This window comes from Lates calcarifer, linkage group LG13 (assembly GCF_001640805.2).
Source record: "Lates calcarifer isolate ASB-BC8 linkage group LG13, TLL_Latcal_v3, whole genome shotgun sequence".
Classification (NCBI taxonomy): domain Eukaryota; kingdom Metazoa; phylum Chordata; class Actinopteri; family Centropomidae; genus Lates; species Lates calcarifer.
This window is the reverse complement of record NC_066845.1, coordinates 5026960-5049620: the sequence shown is the minus strand read 5'-3', so window position 1 is coordinate 5049620 and position 22661 is coordinate 5026960. Positions and strand designations below refer to the sequence as shown.

At 42.0% G+C, this 22661-nt stretch overlaps 2 protein-coding genes and 1 long non-coding RNA gene across 3 annotated transcripts in view; 2 read left to right on the top strand and 1 right to left on the bottom strand.

The window, feature by feature from the left end:
* LOC108882040 (LHFPL tetraspan subfamily member 2a protein) lies at window positions 1–12627 on the top strand. The gene is made up of 3 exons (XM_018674272.2): window positions 1–210; window positions 9185–9882; window positions 10921–12627. The coding sequence occupies exons 2-3, from the start codon at window positions 9471–9473 to the stop codon at window positions 11175–11177; spliced, it is 669 nt and encodes a 222-aa protein (XP_018529788.1). The 5' UTR covers window positions 1–210; window positions 9185–9470; the 3' UTR covers window positions 11178–12627.
* A 426-nt stretch (window positions 12628–13053) lies between these two features.
* Window positions 13054–21748, bottom strand: LOC108882025 (secretory carrier-associated membrane protein 1). The gene is made up of 9 exons (XM_018674248.2): window positions 21539–21748; window positions 20202–20282; window positions 19858–19968; window positions 19206–19317; window positions 17361–17489; window positions 16974–17133; window positions 16523–16624; window positions 16314–16431; window positions 13054–16001 (listed from the first exon to the last, which is right to left on the bottom strand). Exons 1-9 carry the CDS (start codon window positions 21593–21595, stop codon window positions 15840–15842), a joined length of 1032 nt encoding a protein of 343 aa, XP_018529764.1. The 5' UTR covers window positions 21596–21748; the 3' UTR covers window positions 13054–15839.
* LOC127143163 (uncharacterized) overlaps window positions 21704–22661 on the top strand; it is a 48382-nt gene continuing 47424 nt past the window's right edge. Inside the window, exon 1 of the long non-coding RNA XR_007814397.1 lies at window positions 21704–21842. This is a non-coding gene — a long non-coding RNA (uncharacterized LOC127143163). The remainder of the gene's footprint in view (window positions 21843–22661) is intronic.

The following is a 22661-nucleotide window of genomic DNA, read 5'->3' as shown; positions in this document are numbered from 1 at the left end:
GGACGTCAGACGCTAAGTGGGATGGCTTTGTGTGTGTATGTGTGTGAGAGGGAGAAGCAAAAAGAGAGAGGACAACGTTCCTGAAGAAAGGAGACTTTCAGTTCAGTGAATGAGCGTTTGTGGAAAGCTCGTGGAAGAGAAGCAGCGTTTCAAAAACAAAAGGACAGATTCTTCACTTACGCCTGCGAAATCTCCACAGTTTGACTTCCCGTAAGTAGAAGACAATGCAACAAGGAGGCATAATGTAGCTGCTGTGGGCGCTAGTTTCATACATCTCCTTTATGGCTTGCAGATATGAATACTGTTGCTGATAATGTCATCAATTAAACTGTACTTTTTGGATTGATTTCCAGCTACATACACACACGCACAATGCAAGACGTCTTACTGCAAATAATGGTCCTCTAACTGCCAGTAATAGCTGACCACTTTTCTTACAAACAAACTTTTAATTACAAAGCTGTGTTAATTGGCAAGGAGATGAAGTTTTCATGCTTCATTGCAATAATGCTGAAGCAGCCCCGTGAAGACAGTTTGAATGGTGATGTTTTAACATTTTGGAGGCATGTGGATCAGGAGAAGAGGCAGTGTTTCCTACATTGTCTACATTTGCAGCTGGCCGTATCACTTTTGCGTGCTCAGGTACAACATCTGGCAGCAGTTGGACATCACAGCGCAGCGCCTACTAACAGGAATCTCCTCCATACAACAGCAGTTTTGCTTTTATTTCTTAATATGTCTTTCACACATGTCCGCACAGCAGCCTTCTGCTCTCCACTCCCCTTTCCACCGCAACCCCATGTCCTTGAAGTGCAGGGAGGAGGTCCATCTATGTGAGAGCCACCCATGGAGCGCTCTGTCTGATACACACTGCTGAGAGGGGAAGTGGTACTACATCATAAACTAAACAAAACCAGGAAAATGTTCAGTGTTTATTCTAGCTGAGTTCAAGGACAAACTACAAGTACAGTAATGAGAGGAGGGAATCACAGCTCATCTTGCTTTTCACCACCAGGCTTAACAAATTAGTGACCCACCCTCAAAAGGTTTCACTCTGTTACAAGTCAACTTTTCTAATGTTCTAGGAGTTATTTCATTATGCAGGTGTGCTGTGATTTACCTCAGAGTGATTGCCCTCGCCTGCCTACTTTTACTAGAATGAGTTTTGACAATCCTCAGGGAACAAGTGCAAACTTGTTACATGTCATTGGATAGAGCAATGTGATAGTCATGGCAGAGTGAACATTTTTACAGTGGTGAGAAAAAACAAGTTGTGCCTCTTACTAAAAGGAAACTGTGTTGTGGCTGTATGTCACTTTGACGGACATCGTGGGATAAAACACATTGATAGAAAGCGCCAAACCACTTAGATGACACTAAAGAACCACAGAAACGGTTACGCTATGTTTGGATTTTGTGATGAAGTTATTCCATTAACTACTAATTGTGTGCCCTGTGTCTATTGTTGCTTACCAGATGTTTGTAGATGGATTCTCTATCCTCTAGGAGATCAGTGTGTGCCTGTTTTTGGATTCATAGACATCTAAAACTTTGCAGACTGGGCTGAACAGCTGGATACCACAATTCCTGTAATGCAACTCTGTAGCATCTTTCATTAGATCCCCTTGTGTTTGGTAAATACCAGTGTTTTTCAAACTCCATGCACTCAGTTTGTAATGCATACTTTCTTTTTTTAGTTGAGCTGAGAATGGAGAGAAGACAACTGTATTCACAGGCTGAGTAGTGCATTCCACGACAAGTACGTTGATCTACATGTGTAAAATCATGTGTGAAGTGCCCCTTTAATACAAGAAAGATCCTATTTATCATTAGTGTTTGACTTGTAGTTTTCTAGCAGTGGTCATTGGCAGTGATTCTCATCCTCGAGAGGGGAACGTCCGAGAGCGCACCAAAAACTATGTTTCATACTAACGTGCTGTGTCACTGGTCTATGGTGACAGAGCATTGACGGAGTGTTTGTTGTGATGGAGTTGTAGGAGAATTAATCGAAACCAGTAGAAATGTTAACCAGTCTAAAAACTGATGTAATCTATGAGATAACATACACTACAAGCATCTAGAAGTTACTAGTTAACATGCTCCCAGTAGGTCCTTCAAACATCTTTGGAAAAGGGAGAGTGTAGAGTTCAAGTTTGTGTGTTCATCCATCATCTTTTCAGAAACAAAACCAAGAGCAGAAGAAGTGAGGAGGGAGTAGATTGAGGCCATGTCATGCCTTTCTTTGTGTAGGTGAAATGTGAGGGTCACTGAGGGGCTTTGTGCGTCACAAAATATGGGGCCACTACAAAGTCAGTGTGGGGAGTGAGGGGCCGGGGGGAGTGTTGCGCAGACTGAATAGTTTAGGGGCCACCGCGGCCTGCCTTTGAGAATGAAGGAGCTGCATTCTGGGCCCAACGGTGGCACATCTGAAAGCTCAAGAGTGAGTCGAGGGGGCCGGTGTCGGCAGGTCTTTGTGAGGCCTTTGTTGAGCTGAGTCGCACCAGATGAAGAGGGCTGATTTTATTCAGGCCTTTTTTTGGCACATGCACACATACAAACACACACACACACACACACACACACACACAACACGCGTCTGGCTGATACTTTTCTCTGGGGAAGTCATGCGTTTTTATGCAATTATACCCTGGGTGAGTGAGCACAGGCTGGCACCTTTCACAGTTTATGAGTGTGTATTTGTTTTTGTGTTTTTGCATCAGTAAAGTGAGCTGTATTGTTTTCGCCTGCTGTCGGGGGGGGGGGCTCTCACTGTTGACTTGTTGTTTACATTTTGGGGCCTCTTATTGTCACCGAAACCTCAGGCCCCCCTCGGTTGTATTTGAAAGCTAGAGCTGCTGCCATCTCTTCACTCGTCATGCACATTTAGGAGAATGACTTTTAATGGCCTTTTACAGCTTGAATTGTTTTATAGTGTTTAATCTGGGTCTGTAAAATAGATCCAAACTAACTCTGGAGCACTAAACATGCATTTGATGGCAGCCATCACTCACTGGCTGAAGTCATGAGACACAAGTTGTGGTGAATGCCTATCCATGGGAAACATTTTCTTCTCTTGCAGCTCTTTCATTCACTGTTTATAGAGGGCTACAAAAGCAGAGGCTCAGATGGTTATGGTTAGCTAAGAAAAGTTGTTGAAGAGAGCTGCTTTGGTTTGTGAACCAAAGAAACTGAACTCATCTTTGTGCTTGTTCTCTTTGGTGCTTTGTATGTTTTGCATGACTCACTCTTGTGCTCTGTCTCTCATCTCATTTGCTGTGAAAGCAGGTGGATGTTTGCCTCCCCTAAGGCCACAGGTTTAGGTGTGACAATCAAAGAGAGCCATAATGTATAACTCATTAGTGTAGTGTGCGTGTTCTTTCAGCTGTTTTTCTTGTTTGAAAGGTTCTGTTGTTTCTTGACGTTTGATGGTAGGGTTTCACAAGTTCTCAAATCTGCCTTTCAGACTGCTTGGGGCAAATAAATGAGCTGTGATGAAAATTTACGAGTCAACACTGTGGGGCATGGGTGTCTCCATTCTGGCTGATGTTATGGCTTGCCTGCTGTTCTTACATCATTTGCTCTGCTGTGTCAAAACACAGCCTTGATGAACCACTCACAATGAAACCTCTCGTTTAAAGTTAACAGGCAGTTGATTGGGAAATTGAGAGTTAAGGGTGTAATGTTTTCCCACTGTATGGGTGGTGTGTGCTTAGTATTCAGGCTACATTGCTTCATTCTCAGTCACTTCACCTACAGCTCAGCTGCTTGCATTCTTTTATGAAAGAGGGATACGTTTGGTCCTGCCCAACTCTGACTGGTATCATGCTAGTTTCATATCTCTTGAGTTTTTCTCTCCTGATACTTGGAGATACAGAGGGAAATTAGACCCTCATCAGTGGCCTGCGATGTGCCCCGCTGTCCACATCTTGTTTAAATAGCCTCTTATGTGGTTTTGGTTTTGAGGGCCTTTCCTCCTGGCTGGTCCAGATGCATGACCAGACCAGACCAGGCACAGCAGCTTAGGGAAAAGATTGCCCTGGTTTGAGGTTTCTGGTTCAGGATCTGTGAGTTGAGGAAAATGAGCTAATGGGAGTCCTCCCAGCCCAGATCAGCTGGGAGGGGAGTAAGGTGGGTGGGCGGATAGGGGGTGTCATCTGGGTGGGTGATCCACTAGCTCAAATACCCATTCCTAAACTGAGAGCAGCTCATACCCATTATAAAGAAACTAAAACATTTCTATCATCTCCCACAGTTTTTAACTCATGTCCATGAATGGAATTATTTCTTGCAAACTCCTAACAACTGAGCCTAGCCTCCCCCCCTCAGAACAATCTGGGTCAACTGTGTTTTAGATCTCTCAACCACCCACCTTCAGTCCTCATTCACTGTCACCCCACAGCACAGAGTACAGTGGCCAGCGCTCATTACCTCAGCACCTTGGCATGCTACCAGAGCCGTTGCTGATATCTCAGACCAATTACTCCAGATTTACTACTCAGCGGCCTCCTCTAACTAACGGCCAACTGACTGACCCACATATGCCTCGTATCCGCCGCTTCGTCTGGGGCTCTGAAAGGGCTCTGACTCAAACTGATTCTATGCTTCATTAGTTGAAATTTTATTGACCATACAGGCTGCTAGGCCAACAGGTTTTCGCAGCCAGAGTTGTACTCCGCATGGCTGGCTGTCAGCTCATGGACTGTTTTTTTTTTTTTTTTTTTTTTGTGAAATTCCTTGAGAGAAAGTTTGTCTCATAGCAGCAAGTAGACTGTTCATGTAAGCTTACTGAATGAAGGATTGGAAAAGTGTGTGTAGGTTGGCTTCAGGCCCTCAACTTCGTGCGTGTAATCCTGTGTGGCAAGCTTGGTTTCTGTCAGGACAGAAGAACAGTGTGGGAATGAGCAGTTCCAGATCAGATGTTGGAGCCCCATTACTGCTGATCAGCTTTGATCTTGTAGCGTATCTACAGTATCATCGGTCAAACTCAGCATCACGGAGGAGTCATGAAAGAAGCATATGACTTGGTGATCTGTCAGTTTTTTAGTGTTGATACATATCTGTGACGGTGACTCCACGGGCACATGGAGAGCTGTAGTAACAGAGATCTGACAGTTTAAAGATACGCATCTATTGAAAGCAACTGGGAGGCAGAGACCTCTCACCCACGGCGCCTTGATCGCCTGGGTTATGAATAAGTCATAATTCTGAGCATCTGATGTGTTGTGAAGTGTAAAAATACTCCTACCTCAACACTCACATAAACACAAGAGAAAATCTTGACCTTGCCAGGGAAGTGCTGTTCAAGCACTTTCCCAGAAATCTCTACAACAACCAGCAAACAAACGGAAAGTATTAATCAGTTTCAGGATGTAGTGACCTTTCTGCTCACTAAATGATCACACGCACGCACACACACACACACACACACACACACAGACAGGATGTTCATGCATGCCAGCACACACACATGCAAACGACAGCATGTGCAGATTAGAATCGTAATTAGTACACTTCCATATGATTGAAGCATTAATAATTCAGTGCTAAAGACATATTAGATGTTCTCTGTATGAAAAAAGTTGTTCATATGGTTATTCTGGGTGTTAGAATCAATAATGGAAACTCTCTGCTTACATAGCCCTACTAGATGCTTCCTCTAAATACTCTGCTCTTTACCCTACTGAAAAAGTCCCCTCAAGTTTTTATCTCTCTCCAAGTGCAGTCTTTAGCGAGACTACAGAGAGACATGATGAGGTATGAGTGAAGAGATTTCCTGTAAGAGCTGGAGGAGATCACACAAGGTGCCTGCCGACTGCCTCGGCAAGGTATGTTTTATGCTCCATCCCTGTAGTTTAAAGAGGCAGAGCTGCTAATTTGTGGCCATTGTAGTCTTAACAGATAGCAACCATACCCAGGCCTGGATGGACTATAATCAGCTGCAAACAGAGGAGTCACACTCTAAAAGTGTAGCCTGGGTGGCTGAAAACACAAAAACTTGAGCAAACAAACAGGCACACACAGAGTATATATGTGCTGTGTGTGATTTTTAGAGATCCACATTTACATACATATATTTACTCAGGATGCACACCCATTTGAAAACCAACACTTGTATGTTGTAATGGTTGCTGTAAATACTGCTCTAAACACTGGCATGTGGTGAGTCAGGCTGATCCTGTGCTGTTTTGTCAAACCATTGTAACTACTGCAAAATGGAAACTGTGATAACAATAAGGAGAGCCATGGTTTGAGAGGAGGTCTGGAATAAACTCAAGGACTATAATACAATAGGGCACTCCTCAAACATATAAACACACTTCAAACACCTGATTCTATTGTACTCTGCTTTTTCCCCTATAACTATAACTCACCAGAAGTAGATTCACAAATGTAAACATGTTTCTTCAGACATTCCATTTGTACTTCTTGTGTAAAGCTGAGTGAAGGGACGACGGTTTAGATTGAAAGAAGATATCTTCGATCATTCTCATAATGCATGGCTGTGCCTCAGAAGCTGTTGGAAAGACACTGGTGCTTCCTGTTTGCTTCCTGTTTATTTCTGTCATTTCCTTTTTTGGCTGATAATGAATAGTAACGTTGCTGTAGAGTCTTTATGCCGTCGCTGTAACTTCATTCAGATCAGTTGTAACTGAAAGGCACTCCCTCAGTTTATCTTCAAGGTGGGTAATTACATGTAGACAGTGTATTTTGGCTGAGGGTTTGTGTAATCTCTAATTAGGATTCAAAATTGTAGAATGAGAATACAGCTAATTTCCAGGGGAGACGTGCCCCCGAAACTCTGCAGGAGATGGAGGGAGATGAAATTGAATGTTGCAGATAGGCATCACTGTCAAACTCAAGACAAAGCAAACCTGCACAAGCACAGTTCTTCATACCATACCATACCATACCCCCCCGAACGCCAAACTACTTGAAAACAACAACCGTGAACTCTAGACATCCAGAAATCCCACTGAACGGAATCACACCCGCATCCTAAGTGTTTCAAATCTCATACCTGCCTCTCAGATGTTGTCATACCCGTGACTTTGTTGTTGTTGTGACCTAGTTCTGGTGGCTTCTAGCTGCATGAGATAACACTTATTTTGTTGCCTGAGAAGTGTCTGAAGTGTTTTGCCTTGTACTGACTCAGATCATATCAGACAATATACGGCATCAGTGTTCATTCCTTACAGATGTGTTATGATGATTTACCATCCTAAATGGAGGCTGCCGGGGAGGTTATGTGTAATCTAATACCACACTTACTCCCCTTGGGGCAACAGAGTCACTTGTTGCTCTTAATGAATGTTTTTGTGCTGAACTTTTCAACGCAGCCAAAGTGACACATTCAGCAAGAATTAGAGAGATAATTTGATAGAGCAGTCCACTCTTATCACTTTAACAAGCCTCCCTTTTGTTTTATGTGAATCTACTAGTCTGAGGTATAGTCTGATTTGTATTTCTCCTCATGACTGGTGCAGACTGCAAAACAGATTTTGAGATACAAACCTCTGAGATTTCTGACCCTAGCACAATGGAGGTGAATTAAATTTGATGTTGTTCACAGAATTGAAGAGTTCTATTAAAATATTTCAACCACAACTTGACTTTCCAGAAAAAAGGATTCCTTTTTATCTGGATAATACACAAACCTCACTGTCAACAGTTCGAAAGGGCAAAGTGGTTCAAGAGAATAATCAGAACACTAGAACTGACTCACTGAATTTTTTTGATCTATTTTTTGATAGCATGTCTCCAGTAATTGTTGACCACATCCCTGATTTGCTCAGTGGTTCAAATGTATGTCTGTAGGTCTGGTGTTGTGCTCAATGATGGCTACAGCATCTCCCCAAACAGAGCTTTGTAGGTGGGATTGCGATTTGGGACATCATCTTCCTACGCCACAGCAAGAATTAAACATACATACATACAAAAGTTTACCGAGAAGAAAAGATATCTCAAAACCTGGGCAACTAAAAGCAACACTATCTGCATGGCTAGATACCCCCAGAGATACGTTAGAAGTAGTTGTAATTTGGGTGAACAGACCCTTTAAACATCTCACAACCTTTTTTTGGAGGGGGATACATACACAGACTTGGAAATGTCAAGACTCATCCCGACTCCAGCAGTGAGATTCACCAACACAGCAGAGACAACCAGGCTGTATTTAAACCAGATCCAGCATATTTTCCTGTATGTATCATAATGCTGGATCATGACATCAGAAGGCCTCTGAGAAACCTCTGTGCTCTCATGAGGCCATGGCTGTGTTGAGGCCAGTGTGGTCACGGCAACTAAATCATAACATAGCAACAGTATCGCCATCATTTTGATTTTGACCTATACACGCTGGCTCGAAAACACACTTGAACGCTGTACATAGACGCACATGATTGAGAGGACTGCTCTGAAAATGTCATCTGTTACAAATTTGTAATCAACTTTTGATTGCTGGTGAATGAAGAACAAAGAAATTTTTTGCTGCGGCATCAAAAATAACATAACAAAATGCCACAATAAAAGCCAAGAACCACTCCTTTTAATTTATTGCATGTATTAAGACTTGTGATCTGAATTGTGAACTAAATAATGGTGCTCCAGTTGAGGTCATGTGTGCGCTTGCCCCAACAGTCGGGATCTGGCATGTGGTACTGCTGCGTTACCGTCAAACACGGCGTGCTGCAACAGAGCTCCTCGCTGATCTGCGCTGACAGCACACACACACACACACACACACACACACACACACAGCTCCTGTCATTTCACAAATAAAATCTCTGCGACCTAGCAATCATGAGTAAAAATGATGACAGTATGAACTCTGTCGTCTCTAGCAGTTATGTGTGTGCGTATGTGTGTGATTCACCGTGACTGTTCGAGCAGACATCTGGAACCGTTGCTCATGGTACGCTCACAGCTGGGTGCCAGTGAATTTGAAGTAGCGCTCTGTGGGAAACTCTTGGGTGAGGATGGGTCTATCTGATGACAGTGGTACAAATTTGACATCCTGTGTGTCGTCCGGCAAACACAAGGGAACTTGATGATTCATGGTGGATGGGAAATGAGTGCGGTCATCTTTGTCTCTTCCCCTTCCCCCCTCATAGACGTCAGTTACTCCCACTTCTTATGTTTACAGATTCTGCGCGTCTCTGACCCTCATGCGTCTCTGTGTTCGAAGGTGTGCTTTTCAGATGGTGCCATGGCTGAGGGAAGCTGCTTCGGTGCGTTGTAGCTGTTTAGGATGACCGGAGCTGAACCTCAAAGAGGAAGAGTGGAAAGCAAAGAAGAAGGAGTCGTAAGAAGAGGGAAAACATCTGGTCAGAGAAGATAAGATCAGCAGCACATCTGGATCTGAACAGGGAACCTACTGGACTTTTCTCTTTGTAAGGAAAAAGAATTCAGACTCATATCAGAGCTTTATTTTTTTATCACTGGTTGTTGCTGTTTCAGAAAGAGTTAACGCCATGTGCCATGTCATTGTAACATGCCGCTCCATGCTCTGGACACTGCTCAGCATTGTAGTTGCCTTTACTGAGCTCATTGCCTTCATGAGCCCTGATTGGTTGCTGGGATTCCCCCGGTCAGACTCCAGTGTGACAGGGGCAGGGGTGGACTCCGGGGAGTACCGGCCATCCCTCGGCCTCTACAGCCGCTGCCTTCGTGTGGGGAACCGGGGAGTTGGGGTGAGCTGCGGGCCCTATGCCGGGACGTTCGGAGAAGTGGCCAGTGGCTTCTGGAAGGCTGCCATGTTGTTTCTGGCAGCAGGGACGTTAGTGCTAGGGTGCGTGGCCTGTATCTCCATCTTCACCCTGTGTTTTCAGAGCATCCTGAAGAAGAGCCTATTCAACATCTGTGGACTGCTGCAGGCTATTGGAGGTGAGCTATCTACATCTGTGTGAGTGGATAACAGTGTGTGTGTGTTTAGTGCATATCTAACACAGAAAAAGTAGTCCCAGATCTTCCACACAAACTCTACTCTTGGCACTCAGTTGACAGGTGACATAACAAAGGTCCTCAGCTAGAATCAAACCATCTTGCAGGCCAAGAGGTCACCCCAAAGCACACTACACTCATAAAACCTTAAAACTTTTAAAAATATATCTTAATGTTAGACATTAAATTCCTGTCTCTCTTAATAATGTAGAAAAGTTCTTGATGTTCTGCAAGTAAAAACTGAAAGAAATTGATCTAACTTTTTCCACTTTTTTGTTGAGCCTGCATTATTGATCATGAAATATGTAAGTATATGTATATTGCATACAAAGTATACACAATGATTTCACCCATTCACATATTTACACTCACGTTTTTTCCCTGCCATGCGTCCTCTGGGTTCACGCATTCAGTTCAGTTTACAGTTGAAAAGGAAGGAAATTGCCCACTGACTTTGCATCCTCTAAGATGCGTGTTTTGGTTACTGAGCTCACAAATAGCAAGAAAGAACCATGTAAAACCCCAAGAAGTTGAACTTCTCACTTGCTACTGAAGTTAAATCTAATAATCTGGGATCTATGACTTATTATCTGAAGTGTTTACATATTCATGCAAGCATGTTAGTGTATATTTTATAATCATGCCATAACCTTTAGGGACTTTCACTGTAACTTTTGTAAACATCTGAGTTTACAAGTTGGCAAAATCAATGGGTGGATATTCCAACAAAGTCTGCATGCTTCTTTCAACAACAGGCTCCCACAGGTGTGTTCTGCTTGTCGGGCCTGTTGAGTAGGTAATCTATCATTCAGTGACATCACTGTAGGGGGGCAGTCAAGTGGGGCCCTTTCTCTCATCACAAATCAAATGCTTGTTAGTCACCACGTTCCCAGCTGCACTGCGATCTGTTTGTACTCTTCAGCCCCGATGTTTACGGGTACGTTACTAAACCCTTCGTCTCGTCGTCTGCTTTCCCTTCAGGCCTGTTGCTGATGGTGGGCCTCATGCTGTACCCCGCTGGCTGGGGTTCAGAGAAGGTTATCAGCTACTGCGGCCCAGACGCCTCGCCCTTCAGGCCGGCTCTGTGCTCGCTTGGCTGGGCGTTCTACGCAGCGATAGGGGGGACGCTGGCAACCTTCCTGTGCGCTGTTTTGTCCGCGCAGGCCGAGATTGCCACCTCCAGCGATAAGGTCCAAGAGGAGATTGAGGAGGGGAAGAGTCTGATATGTCTACTCTGAGCCCTGCAGAAAACTTGGGAAATCATCCCTTGGTGTAATTTCTCTCTTAAGGACATCTGTACCTCTCAGTGGAGGGAGGACAGACATTTCTCTGAGTGATTTTCTTCATGATAGCCTGGATAAAATCAGCTGATTGTTAAAAAGATAGAGGGGTTGGTAACAGCTTTTTAAACCATTAGGCATGGTGCTCTCTTTTGAAACTTGCTGAAGCCTTCTTGAGGCTAAGCAAATTTACCCATACACATATTCAGTGTTTTACTTTTTACCAAGATACTGTTTATTTTTGTAATAAATCTTTCCTTAAACAAACCACTGTGCTGGAAAAGCAGGAGATAGTTTTAGAATTAGTGTTACTGTGGACAGGTTAAACACAGTTAAACACTGTGGACAGTAAAACAGTGTGTAGGTCTGTAATGTTCATTCACATGGTTCACCTGCACACCTCAACAAACCACTGAATACTAGCAGATGTGCCCACTAAAACACCCAACAATGCTGTGTGTGTATGTGTGTGTGTGTGTATATATGTGTGTATGTGTATGCGTATGTGTATGTGATAGACATTAACTGTTGAGGTTTCTAAATGTCCATATGTTCTGATTTTGTGGCACAGCAGGACAGTAAGACTCTCCAGCTAACTTAAGGCGTGCCAATTAAGGGATTGTTCACTTCAAAGGGAGTTCCTCTCGTTAAATGGATTGTTTGTGGGTCTATTGCAGCTTAATAACTGGCAGAGTGTGTGCAGAAAAAGAACAGAGGCTCACCATATGTTTCACAGCGGTGAGCTTTCATGAGGGGATGTTTGCTCACAGCAAGATAAAGCAGGCTGCGCCATAGCTTATCATGAACTACCTTATGACATGAAGAGAAGATACAGACAAGATCTGGCTTTGTAAAGTGGTCCAAGACACAAAAAAGCATGTCAAAATTCAAAAAGCCTTTGTTGAGCAAAAACTCCAAATGGATCATTGGAGTTGCCACATCAGTGTGCTGTAGGTATTTTCCAAAGCTCACTAAAGCAAACCTTCTTAGTTTCATAGTTTCAGAGCATTCCTGTTCCCAAATAGCACCTGATATTGTGTTTTGCACTTGGTCGTTAATTCATTTCACATTGCTACATAAGTCGCTGTAAATCTAATACGATTTGTATGATGCTGTGCTTTTATTCATTGTAGATGAGATGTGCAATAATTCAGATATAGTATGTTTTCTGTGAGGGTGAGTGGACCGAGAGTAATGAAACTGAAAATGAATGAAATCACAACATGGATGTGTATCAAAAAGCATTTCTAGTCTCTCTGTGCTTTAATTAATGTTGACTTTTTTGTTACATTAACAAAAGAGTAACAGCATCTGTGGCTGTACATATGTATGAGAGGTTGATATGTGTGAATAGAGATACAATCTGTACTTTGTGCTCAAATAAACCAGGCCTTCTTTAGTAAATTTATCTGTGATAATATGTGTAATCCTTTGTACTACTACCACTGTCACTTAATATTTCTTCCCTGGTAAATCCCACATTCTTGGGGAAACACTGACACCTAGAGATGGAAGGTTGACAACACAGGACAGTGGTACAGTGTTTCCCAACCAGGGTTTCAGGATAATTTTTATTAAATACTTTTCAGTTTTACTTAACAGTTTTAAGAAGACTGACTAAGAGTTTATCCAGTGAACATCAACTTTTCCATTAAGCTGCTAACTCCTATATGTATACAAATACTGGCAAACATTGCTTCATTTTACATGTATGCAAGGTTTACATCTGGTTAAAAAAAATGGCTTTAAGTAAAAATCACTAGCATTCACTTGAGATTTTTTGCAATAATTTACTAAAAATAAGAAGCAGATAAAATTAATTTAAGTCCACAAATATTTCTTTCAAATTTTATTTCATGTTAATACCATAAATATACAAAACTCAAACTATTTCACATGCGACAAAGGCCAGACAAGAGTGCATTACGTTTTCTTTTTACATGTGATTGATAATGGGGATCAAATTTTCAACTTTACAAAATATACAAGTGTCCCTTTTGAATGAGTTTCTTCTCTGATTCAGTGAAATAACATGGTCACAGGTCAAAAACACAGTTTTGTGTCATCAAACTTCTAACACATCGTCCTGTACTGCAGACCAGCTCGCCAAATACATCAGGAAATTACCCACTGTGGCATGGCTTCGTATGACAACTGCTTAAAACTATAGATACATGGGAATCGAGTGGGTGTATGTGGCAAAGAAAAGTTGCGTAGTACCTTAAAAGTAAAACATGGCAAGGGAACACATCACAAATTAAGATTTGAAAAACAAATCTATATGGACATTTGGTAGGTTTCTCACAGCTTTTCAGGACTTGGAATAACACTTGAGGGAGATTTTTTTCTTTCCTTTCATACCAATCATACTCACTTCGTCATCCACACAAACACCTCTTGCAGGATCAAGTTGCAAAGTCATTGAACACTTTTTTTTTTAAATCTAGCTGATGCTATGATCATGTCATTACAAAACCACACAAACATAATACATAATGTAAAACCAAACCCAACAGAGATGAAATGCAAACAACTTAAATTACACCATAAATAAAAACATGTTTTTTTTGCACTAAATTTTAAACAAATCGAGAAAATGTGCAATGAATTTAAAAGAAAACATTTCCAGATAAAAACAATACTGCCAAGATGTAGTCTTGCTATTTCATGACAAATGATTGATCTTCACCTTGGTAGCACTCACAGGAGTATTTCATCCACTATAAATGTTCAGTCCACACATTTGTAGTAACAGCAGTATCAGTCATCAGGTCATCTATCATGCACATCTTCAGACACTCATCACCACAATGAGAGGTGCTAAAGCACAACACAAATGTAACCCACGTCCATGTTTCACTTCAGTGACAGTAGTCTGTACAACTTGTATCGAATAACACTGTTTTTATTGTATAGAAATTAATGTATCTTAGTAAGATTGCAGAATATGCATCAATTCCAGTACTCTGACATCTTAATGTTCATTTTGGCTCTGACATGTCTGATACCAATCCAATACTGACAGGAAAATCAGTGGACTGACTTTTTGTCTGTAAAAATGCAAACACTGTTAGTCTTCATGGTGTAGATATACACAGAATCAGTGTTTTTACTATTTTGTGTATACAGGATAATCTCAAGAAAAAAACAACAACATAGCTTTATCACTGTCCAGGTCACCTTCAGTGAGAAAAGGCAGGTCACCTCCCACAGTTCTCACTAAGTATGGTACTGTACATGTCCTTTTCAACAGGAAACAGGACAGAAGGAGGCCACGACTGAACAGCTCTGATTCATAGCAGCGTTAGTGTTTTTTTAACACAGTGTGAAAGGGCTACAAAAACAACTGAGAGAGAGAGCTGCGTAGTAGTCTGTTAATGTCATACACGCATAAAAGAAAATGAGATTATTTCTCTGGTGTTTCCCCCCCCTTTTTTTGGTGCACCAGGCCATGAAAGCATCTGTCTTGTTTGTGGTGAGAACTGGTGACCTGTTGACCTGGGTGTTCAGTGTGTCTTCACAAACAGATCCAAACATCATCAATCAGTCAAACAGCCACTGGGACATGCAATAACTTTATAGCCAGACACTCCCCTGAACCAGCTAACCCTGTAGTCTGAAGAAAAGGCCGATTGAGTGTGCTAAACATGCATGTCATTTTTATGCTGTCAGATCTTAGTAAGCCACAGAGATGCTGACTCAGCACACTTTGCAAATCAAAGTAGCACACAGAGAGGGAACTATTCAACTGACAGGTGTCACTGGAGCTCTGTTGGGGGCTGCGGGCAAGTCCTTGAATAAGAACATACAGACATATTCCTATTTATAAGAATTAAGTTTTACCATAATGATAATGGTATTGTCTTAGAATAGAAGCACTGATATAGTAGAAGGAAAGATTCACCTTTCAGATCTCAATGATCAAGCACTGGATTATAAAAAAAACAAAAACAAGTCAGAGCCACAATTTTCTTAAAGTGACGTACACATTCACACGCAGCCCCAGCCATTCAAACATATACTGTACTTCCAGTATGTGACCAAGAAAACAGAACTATGTGCAAAACACCATGATCAGATTATCACTTTTCATGACTCTATACTGTATTAACCAGGCAGGAAGCTGTTTGGAGGTCATCACCATGACAAAAATAAGGTTACGCTAGAACTGCGATCTCTGCCTGACCTAGGATCACCTCAAAGGGACAGAAGAACAGGGAAAGCAAAGGAGTGTGCAAGAGAGAGTGAGATGAGATCCCACATGCTCAGAGCACACCTTGAGTCACTAAGTGGATGTTTCAGGGGATGTGAGCAGACAGTCACCTGACTGAAAAGCAGACAGGGTGGATGTAGGAGAGTTTCACTGATGTTGATTTTAAGTGAGGATGGACAGCTCTGGTCACTTGTCAGTAATGTACGTTACACTTTTCAAGCAAAGTGTGTAGGGCAATCTTAGCATTGCAACATTCATAAATAAAATCAATTTGATCTGAAAACCAGCGGGGCCAGAGCTGTGCATCTCCATCTTTTCTGTGTGTGTGTGTGTGTGTGTGTGTGTGTGCTTGCTTGTATGTGTGAGCATGTGAGCATGTGTGCATGTATGCGTGTGTGTGTTTCAGTTTATGGATGAGCTTTGAAGGCCCCACGAGCGGCGTTGGATGCAGCATTGGCTGCAGCGTTGGCGGCTGCAGTCTGAACCGTCTTGTTGGACATGACCCCAGTTGCAAACTCCTGCTGAGCCTTCTCAAAACTAGCACCAGTCGTACGATAGAGTGCGTGCACCTGGAAAGAGCGGAGAAGAGAAAGTTAGCTGGAATCAGGTTAGTGAATAATTTAAATCTACTACAAGGCCTTTGGCACAGCGAAACATTGAAAATTGCTTCAACATTAGTAGTGAATAATAATGCAACGCAGTATCATGTTTAGTCTTGACACTTTACTAGTTACTTGCCACTGTCAGTAGGTGAGTCAGCATACATCTGTCCATTGTCCACTGTTTTTACCTTTGTCATTTGGTTTCTCGCATTTCAGGTCTAGTTTATTAAACACAACAATCGATGCTGACATGTTGGGAGTACTTTGTGATTGTGTTACCTTTTTAAACATGATGAGCGAGCCCACAGACAGTGCAGTGAAGAGAGCTGCAATCAGTAACATGATGATGCCCACTGGGATACTGGTGTTCAGACCAGTTAAAGCTGCGATCCAGCCACTGGTAAAGCAAAACAAAACAAATGAAATGTGAATGAACTTCAGTGCACACTCGCAGAGGCAGAGATTAAGTGCATGCTCAAAATAATCACCATGTTCCCCAGCCAGTGATGCCAATAGTTTGTAGAACGTGAACTCCAAACTGACAGATATAGACGAAGAAGAAGACAAAGAAGCGGAATGAACTGTCACTCCTGTTGTGGAGATAGAGAACAAGGTAGTAAGAGAGAGTGATATGGGGGCAATAAAATAACTAAAAGGCATTCCCTCAGCTATGTCCCAAATTCGTCCTCCATTAAACTTTAATTCCCTTTCTCTGCTTCCCTCAGTTTTTGAAAGTCTGTCTTTATCAGTTTCATATCTGTTCTCCCATCTATAACAGCAAGAAATGACAGCAAGTCAACTACCCACCACTTTTTACTAGTTTCATCTATGGAGCAATTACTGCCTCTCCAGCTTACCAGCACATAATGGTTGTCCACAGAGCGTCTGTTTCTTTTTACTGCTGCAGATGGCAGTGTAATTTTCCTTGTATCTGCTTACCTGAAAGCCCCGTAAAGCGGTCTGTACCAGCAGACAAAAGAACAGGGGGTAAACAGCAGAAACCATAGCATGGCCAGGCCAAAATCTACGCCACGACTTGAATCCACACAGAACCAGGCCAGGCAGCCAAACATGTTCACAAAGAGCGTGCCTGCATGAACTGGAGAAAAAAACACAAAATGAGGACCTTTAGTGTCATTTGAGTACAGGATAAGTATATGATTCATGATAACAAACTGACTCATATTGCTGCATGTTACTTGATGAGATATGCTGCAGAGCAAATGACCCCTGTGTTATAAACCCACATGTTCTGGGGATTTTGTGATAGAATTAAAATAAATGGCAACAATTATATTCACTGAAATAAGAGATGATTCAACTTACACATCCAAAGGTTGTACATGATCTTGACCGTCTTCTGGAACTCTACAGGAATGTCCACGGCAATGTCGTGGTAGAAACATGGGCCGACAGGGAACTTCTCTGGCAGTGGAGGCCAGTTGTTCTTACGTCCTGTGTGGACAAAGGCAACAGTGTTTTGATGATTAGACATGTACAGCATCATGAGTTTTATACTAATATCAATGAAGCACAGTAAACTGCCAGTCAAAGAATGTTAATACCCTGTGTTCAAGCCTTTAGGCTAAATGTCAAGCAATGTGATCACTATACATACCCTAAAGTATGTAATTGTGAGTATGGTATGGGTGTAAGTGAACTGAAAAATGTGGCTTTGCAAATAGCCTGGATAGCTTTGGAAATGGCCTAGATATTTTGATGAATCTAATTAGGAACCTTTAGTGGAAAACCTGCTCTGCACTTGTCTTAAACCTGATGCTAGCATACCCTTTCCAATAATAGTTTCCCCCTGTTTCTAAATGCCTTTTGACAATGTAAGCCGCAGTGCATAAACCTCAAAGACACTTTCCCCACTGTAAGTTTTAATTTCTCATAGTGTGACTTGACTTTTCTGTCTTGGGAGCTGACACTTTTTTTTTTTTAGCTTGGTTAATTTGACAAAAGAAGGGACCTCAGGTCACACATATCTGCAAAATGTCAAGGATAATGCAACAAAGTCCAATGCCCTAATTTTAAATAACACTATTTGAAATTAAACCAAAAATTCTAAGATACATGGCGTTATAAATCACTGAAGTGCAGTGCAAATACTGAAACAGAACATAATCTGACAGACAGAATGCTTCATGTGTACAGTGGTGCGTCTATAGAAATAAACAAGCATTGCTACGTATGTACATAAAATGTAGGCCTGTTTCAATGTGCGTTCCTTAATGACTTGTGAAACATCATCACTCACAGGCTGAACACTGTTCCAATTCAAGTCCAAGTCTGCATCTATTTGAGCACAATCCAGTTGAGCAGAAGTGTTCTTGCTCCATCTGTTTAATTGAGAATGCTTTGATTTCCATGGACTTGGTGTAGCCAAGTATCCCTGAACGTACTTCTTTGCACCAATCAGTGGTGATGGCACAGATTATGAGCCAGGCCCAAAGCTGTTATAAATTTTGACCAGATTTTTAAATATTTTTTCAGGTGATACAGTAACTATAGGATTTTAAATATGGAGTCAGAGTATTTGTATAAGCCTAATTTGGAAATTTACACAGACATTTTCAGAGATGTGAGGACCCATCACATTGTCTTGGCAGCCAGCAGCCTGGCCCAGGAAATGACTAGCCAGTAAATGTCCATTATCATCCCAGGGAGAAGTCTTGGTAATTGGTAATTTACTACTGGTTGTGAATTATATTTGCTAAGTTAAGGTTCATGTTTAACATTGGAAAATAAAGCTGCTCCTGTGGACCATTTGTATTCAGATATCACTAAATTTCAATTAAAAAATCAATATATGGAAGTGAAAATCAACAAAGGTACTATATTAAATTCAGCAGGAACTCTACTATCCCAACTACAGACTGACTGTTCTGTGTCCTCCTGTCCTCTGGAGTTTGGGCTCAAGAGTTGAACTCGAAGTGAGCTCAAACGTGGCATACTCTGTGTTGGGAAAGGCCTCAGAGAGTTATAATGTTCATCACAAATGGAACGCTGCATCAAGTTATGCTGTTGCCATGGTAACACATCAACTTTCAGAGTCTTAGCACCACTATGACGAATCTAGGTTTGATGGGTAATGACCACTCAGACTCTTAGGTTAATTTGAGGTAAGTGAGTGAGTGAAGTGGATGACTGATGGACTGACTAACTGACCTCCTGCTGCTCCATGGGACTGTAACTCCCTCTCCCGGCGATCAAGCTCTGCTGCTTTCTTCTCCAACTCCTCCTGCCTTCTCAACAACTCGGCCTGAGCACGCACTTGGTCCTGACACAGACACAGAAATGCTCTTACAAATCACTACCCAGCATCTGACAGGTGTTATGATATCCAATAAGGTAAGTAATGAAAGATATTTTCCACTCAGGTAAGCTTGGGTGTGTTAGTTTGAGAAGGAAAAAAAGGGGTTAGGGTTGGAAAAGCAATCAACTCCTGTTGTCAACTCACTTGTCTTCTTCAGTTAGTACTGAACTAGCTCTCAAATTGTACTGCAAAGGGAAAGCTACAGGTGGGGAGAAGGCATTAAATGGCTTCACACTATTCAACACAGTGACATGAAGGGGTGCAGGAGACATCAGATGAAAGACAGTACCTCATTACGCCGCTGTTGGGCCATCAGAGAACAGATGAGTATATGAAGGACAAGAGGAAAGGTGAACCAGAAGCAAATGCAGAGTCTGTATAGTGTTATAGTGCTGTGACTCTAAATATTGAGAGCTTATGTTGCTGACCTAGCCTGGACAAGTAAAAGTTAAAGAAAACCTAGGTGCAATTCTACGGATATGAGCATGTTTCTGTTTGTATTACCTGTGTCTGTTGCTGTGAATAAGCCGGCGGCTCTTCTGTGGGCTTCATGATGGCAGGTTGTGTGTTCTGGGAAGGGGTAGGAGTAGCTTTGGGGGCATTTCCAGGGGCTGCCTGTAAGCCAGCACAGACCTGCCATGTTAATATTTGAGCAATCCAAAGACATAACCTGAATCACAACTGTAATTAGGCCACAGTCATATTTTGTCAGTGAAATCCTCTGTGACTGAGAGGTGGAGGAAGAGAGAAAGAGGGTAGTGGATAAAAATGAGGTCACTGACTCAGAAGCACACAAACACATGCATGCACACTCTCATCAATACAATAGCGATGCTAGTTAAGCTGACCGTTCTGGCGTCTGTGAAGGGGTTATACTCCTCCAGACCACCAGGAGGGGCAGACCGGGTCACCTGCGTCACCGAAGGATCCTATGGGACAGAAAGGGTGTTGGTGGTAAAAACTACAACCACAAAATGAAAAGCTTTTTTGTTGCTGTTTTTAACTAACCTATAATTTGTATTAAAAAACCACAGTTAACCACACATTCACTGGATCTACTAATTCTCATGTTCTGATCAGTTACTGATGTTGTGTTGACAACACATAAGCGATAAACAGAGAGCAGGATGTGCATGCAACACAATAAAAACGATAATGTAACTATATTCTATTTGAAGTGGTCTTTCTGGACATTGTGGTGATTTAAAATATTATGAATGTGACCAAGTGCAGACAGAATTGGGAGAGGCCACTGATAACATGCTTGCAGAACAGCCTATGGTTGTCTATGGTGGTCTATGGTGGTCCACCATGTGCCATGAAGAGCCAACAGTCTGCTGCTTAACTCCACCCACTGATAAACACACCCTCAATTAGAGGGGAGGGACTTAACAATTAAATCACCTGCTGAGGTGAGGCGGCAGACTGTTAGCAAGCCCCCTGGTCCATGGTAACAGGTAGGACAGTTTACAAAGGAGAATAAACTCTACTGCACATTATACATAACACGAAAGTGACTGCTGTAGCACAACAGCGTGTTGTCTGCGTCTGGCCTACAATGAATAAAGGGCTAAACGGAAAACAAACAAACATTATCTTAGCTATCTGAATGCTGAATGTTGAAGTAAATGGGCTTCTGTATCACTCCATGCTACGATGAACTGAGAGTCGATGCTTTAGCATCAATATCAATATTCTCTGTGACGTTTGTGCCTACGGTGCATTAAATTTATGTAAGTGCAGTGAAAGATATGTTGAAACACTGCTGTGACAATATACAACTTCAGCGAGACGTTTATAACCCATATGCCTGCGTCAATGCGAAATTGTAGGCACACAGTGTACCTGACTGATGCTAGGAGCTAGCCAGCTAACACCGTGTGTCTTTGTTCTTAGTTTGCACAATCGTTATTGCAACGTTTTAAAACAAACAGCGTCAGCGGCATCGTGCTATCTAATCTTTCGTACCCTCCTTTACAAAATTAACAGCCACAATATGCGTGAGAGATAAGATCAACAATGTGGATGACGATTAGCTCGGTCTGCTACCTAGCCGTACACCAAGTAAAGCCTCTAGCTAGCTGTCAAGCTATTAGCAAAGACAGCTAGCAGGGATGCTAACGTAAAGCTGGCATCACTGGGTTTCAAAGCGTACGTTAGCCGGCTAGCTAGCCAAGTTAGCTACCTGAAAGGGATTGCTGAAGTCCGGGTCTGCGAACGGGTTGCTGTCAAAATCGGACATTGTTACAGCCTTTCTAGTAACAGTTTACAGTGAGGAAGAGCTCCCCGATTCTCCAGGGAAGATTCAGTCCCTTGATCTGACTGCCTCTCTCTGCTGCCCGCAGTCTTCCCCGCCTCCTGCTGATGGAGACCCCTTGCTTAGCAAGTTAGCCAGTAGCAGAAAAATGGCAGGAGAGGAGAGGATGCGTGATGAGCGGAACCCTCTACGTCACTGTTTCAGCACCGTGGACAGCATGACGCCTGGACAGGTACAGCACATCTTCTATCACATGTAACATAACTTTTATATTCGAGGCTTGAACACTGGTGATTATATTGCAATAATAGAAATAAGCCACTCATTCACTCTGTTAGGTTAACATATGAGGAGGCCAAGGGTCAAAAAACCCAGGGACACAACTCCTCTGCTGAAACACTAACTTCTGGCCCTAGGTTTTCTCTGTGCTCTGTGTGGGTTGATATTGTACTTAAGTGATGCAAATCCTCTGACAAATATGCTTTTATGCAAATTGCCAAAACCTATGTGACACTCAATTTAGGAGCTTTTGGGGACCCTGAGATTCTGGGACCCCCCGGCAGTTATTTTTTCATTTTTTTAAAACAAATATGTAATCTCCTCAAATACCCCTCTGTCCTGTCGGCAAAGTGAGATACAGTTATGCAAGTAGTATATTGTACATTTTTAAGGAACTTGTACCATACTTAAATATTTCAATTTGTATTCTACTGTGTATTTGTAAATCTCCACATTTCAGAGGGATGTATTGTGCTTTATTACTCCAATTTATCTTAAGATTGAGAGTTTAGATATATGATAAACTTTTAAATATGATGCATTGCTGTACATAACGTCAAACAGTAAAAATTGGCCAGTGACATAACTGTTTCTTACACATTGAGTAATAATAACCCCAAATACAATATAACATAGTGACAGAGGCCAATCTGTCACCTGTGTACTTTTTAACCTTTGACATTTTCAATATATTTTGTTCCTTATACTTCTCTGCTACTATTTAAGTAAATTTTAAATGTAGGACTTATACCTGTAATGGAGTATTTAAATT

Bases quoted from the DNA above. Each gene is read 5' to 3' on its own strand.
- LOC108882040 (XM_018674272.2), top strand. From the start codon at position 9,471: ATGTGCCATGTCATTGTAACATGCCGCTCCATGCTCTGGACACTGCTC. The intron at 9,883-10,920 runs GTGAGCTATCTA...CTTTCCCTTCAG, and splicing joins ACTGCTGCAGGCTATTGGAG to GCCTGTTGCTGATGGTGGGC.
- LOC108882025 (XM_018674248.2), bottom strand. From the start codon at position 21,595: ATGTCCGATTTTGACAGCAACCCGTTCGCAGACCCGGACTTCAGCAAT. The intron at 17,134-17,360 runs GTAAGTTGAATC...TTTTTTCTCCAG, and splicing joins CATGTACAACCTTTGGATGT to TTCATGCAGGCACGCTCTTT. The intron at 16,002-16,313 runs GTAACACAATCA...CGCTCTTTCCAG, and splicing joins CGCTCATCATGTTTAAAAAG to GTGCACGCACTCTATCGTAC.